Here is a 3404-nt window from a genome sequence, read left to right on the forward strand (position 1 = left end):
GAAGAGCGTGACGGCGAGATAACCAGTGCGCTTGAGGAGGAGGTTATCGTCGTGGGTCATCTTGACGGCGTGAATGTAGCCGAAGGAGGCATCATGGCCGAGCATCTCGACATAGGCGAGGCGTATAATGTACTCCTTCATCTTCCTCTTCGGCACGTCCGGCTCGATCAGCCGCCGTTTCAGAGTCTCGATCTCGTTGAGCACGATCCTATCCTCCTCCGCCTTGGATCGAGCCTCCCCGATCGACTTGACCAGATCGAGAAACTCCTTCGACTGTCCAAACCCACCCTGCGATCCCATCGCGAGCTCTCTCCCGATCGTCTTCAGCTGCTCCATCAGAGGAAGAGAGAAACTTCAATCGATCCAATTAAGTGACGAATCAACCCAACCCAACGAAAATTCGACACTTTCTCCTCCTCCCACCGATCGATCAACGGCGAAATCAAGCTCGGATTAGGGTTCTTCCGATTTGGACCACGCGAAATCCAGAACTTCCTCGGTGATCGTCACGACAATCACGTCTCCGGAGGAAATACAGAAAATAGTTTCAGATCTGAATGAAAAAAACGTGAAAATTGAAATTACGATTTATGTGAAGAATAAAGAAGAGAACTTGTTTGTGTTCAAGAGGCACCCGACAGAGAGGTAATATTAATAACACGCGCGAGTGAAAAAATATTTACAGTCGTAAAATCACAATCTAAGGGTAAAAATAAAATTACTGTAAAATCACAGACTACGGGTAAAAACAATTACTGTAACTTCATAGACATGGAAAAAATACTTCATAGGAACCATTATGATTGAATTGTATCATCCAAAATTTTTTTAAACGGTATATTTTTTATAAAACCAAAATTTTTGTAACCTGAACCAAACCAAAAGAAAATATATTTTTAACAAAAAACTGAAACCGCACCGAAACGAATAATATACGATATTAATTTAATACAAATTTTAGAATACCGACCGTTTTCGAACCGAACAGCTAAAATTCTAAACCGATTTTCGAAACGTCCACCAATACAGTATATATATATATATATATATCTAATTAGTAAGTAACAATAATAATAACATAATGTATTTAAGCTTTTAACACCGTTTGCCTTAACAAATTTAATACAAAAAAATTATATACATTATTCTTATCTAACAGGAAAACATTTACATTCGGTTGATAAAATAAAAGTTATATATACAATACAAGGATAAAATGGAAATAGACTTGCGTCGGTAGGGGTATTTCAGTCATTTCGATGGGCCTTGGTGTTGCATACGAAGACCGAGCTGTTCGGGCTGGGCCTCTGGACCGTTACGCCTAATCCATTGATTTGCTGAGTGACACGTGGATGAATCTGATCCGTCCCTTACCATCATAAATACCAGCCGCGTCGCTCTATTATATTTTGTTAAACCATAGTCCTGCTTAGATCTTCTATGGCGAAGGTCTATACGTATATGCACATATGTATGCGTGTATGTATGTGTTCTGATCTCCGCTTTGAGGAGGGAGACAGAGAAGAAAAAGCGGATGGATTGATGTTACTGGTGGTCTCGAATTCGCTTGGTGCAGGTCGGGAACTGATTCGCTGATCTGATGTGTTTCTCCGGCGATTTGCCGGCGGTGAGACAGCGACCGGCTGCTTGTCAGATCCCGCCTTGCATCAATTGAATCGGAGGCCGCCGTGAGGCGACGGTGTTTTTTTCAGATCTGCGGCGGCGGCGCGTTGTTCTTCTGTTTGAATTTTCCAGATCTACAGGTTTGCAAGTGCGAATTCTTTCTTCGTTCTGTACATCGAGGAATTTGGCACTTTTCTTTGATCTGAGATAAGGGCATGAATTGTGAATATTGTAGTTCGTAGGGTTTGAACTTGGTTTCACTCGTGGTGTTGAGATCTTGGTTGGAGGATGGATGTGGTGATTGGCCATATTGTGTTGATAAGTTTATTCATTTCCATTGCTATTCTTTGAATGGGATCATGTGTCTTGTATAGCTTCATGAAGTTGCATACTGTCTAGGAACACAAGAACGTCGATAATTGCCAGTTGTTGTGATAAGTATGAACTTCTTTATTTCTCAGTACTCTTGAATGAATTTCTGTTTCTGTTTGATGGCTGCGTTGAGAATTGTAGCGGTTCCAGTGGTTGGATTTTATAGTCTCAAAGATTGTAAGAGTTTTAGGTAAGGCTGCATCTTTAATGTTCTGCATCTGTTTTCAAAGAGTGAGTAAAGAAAAGCTTGCAGTTACCTGAAAATGATAGGATAAACTTGAACTTTAGTGCGGGGAATGAATGAACTCGGACTTTCCCCAAAAACTGACTTTTCAAGATAGGCTCTTTATTCGATGGGCGAATGTCCAGTTCTAGAAACATTATGGTTTGGAAAATTCAAGCTTTTTTCCTTACTGTAAAGTTTGAGTTTCAGTTCTCACTTAGGGTGAGGAATGAACTTGCACTGTCCTAAAAAAGATAAGTTTGGTCAGTGTTTGTATTTGTAGTACATTCACCCTTTTATCGGAATGCATTGCTTTTCCTTTAAATGGATGCTTACGATATATGAACATCTTTATTTGGAAAGGTTAACGACGTATTTAAGTTCCACTGAATGGAGTTGAATTTATTGGAGTTTAAGCTAGAAGGAACTTGTTGAAGCATACTTGGCTTAGTGGGTGTGGTGCTCTGCTGGACTAGGATCAGCTTTGTGTGAGGTTAAGAGCTGTGAATGTATGAAAAAACTATGTGAACACCACATGCATTTGTGTAATAAGAGAAGGGGAAATGATAAAGAGATTATTTGAAAGGAAATAATTCGAAAGTTTGCGGTAAAAAACTTGGAACCCTCTAAAATGTGGGCTCTTAGGGATAGAACGATTCAAAAAGGCGTCGTATTTTAGTTGGTACATGCTTGAAATTTCACATTAGGAAAGAATTTTTCTTTCACATTCTTTTAAGTCTGTGTTCTTTTTATGGTATCTTCATATGAGTAGCATGCGATTTTATGTTGTGATGTTTCCTCTTGGGAATCTTGTAATCAAGGGAGAGAAAAAAAATCTGTGGGTGATCAAATTTCTAATGATCACATTGACTGGAATTGTGTGGTCTTTTTTAAGCTCATGGTCATCGTTAAAGTAACCATGTTTTCTTGGCTTATTTCTCTTCATCGCATTTATGGACGTTCATGTTGCCCTACTTCTTTCCCATGCATTCGTATCTTTGTGGCTTGAATTGATGGAGCGTCAAGTCATATCCATCCTTCAAATCTCTCTCTCGTAGCTCGTCGTTCATCTTGTTCGATATTGTGATTTTTATAATAGCCAATGTTCGTACAAGTCTCTTCATTGGCAGCAAGGATCGAGTTTGTCTTGTTCTATCACTGGATAATATTCATTAGAAAGAGGGTT

The 3404-nt window shown here is 39.6% G+C and overlaps 2 protein-coding genes across 8 annotated transcripts in view; one reads left to right on the plus strand and one right to left on the minus strand.

The window, feature by feature from the left end:
- LOC104798531 (AP-4 complex subunit epsilon-like) overlaps positions 1-607 on the minus strand; it is a 4871-nt gene extending 4264 nt beyond the window's left edge. Inside the window, exon 1 of the mRNA XM_010520659.1 lies at positions 6-607. Within this exon, the coding sequence (XP_010518961.1) occupies positions 6-336 (331 nt within the window). The 5' untranslated portion in view covers positions 337-607. The remainder of the gene's footprint in view (positions 1-5) is intronic.
- Positions 608-1434: 827 nt separating this feature from the next.
- The window catches only part of LOC104798532 (alkylated DNA repair protein alkB homolog 8), a 5481-nt gene continuing 3511 nt past the window's right edge, over positions 1435-3404 (plus strand). For 5 of the 7 annotated variants that reach the window (XM_010520665.1, XM_010520660.1, XM_010520662.1 and 2 more), the window contains exon 1: positions 1435-1763. The gene's annotated coding sequence lies outside the window, so the exon portion shown is untranslated. Of the gene's footprint in view, positions 1772-3404 lie in introns of all 7 variants that reach the window. The other 2 variants (XM_010520661.1, XM_010520663.1) reach the window with 1 other exon arrangement.

This window comes from Tarenaya hassleriana, unplaced genomic scaffold (genome assembly GCF_000463585.1).
Source record: "Tarenaya hassleriana unplaced genomic scaffold, ASM46358v1 Cleome54, whole genome shotgun sequence".
Taxonomy (NCBI): Eukaryota; Viridiplantae; Streptophyta; class Magnoliopsida; order Brassicales; family Cleomaceae; genus Tarenaya; species Tarenaya hassleriana.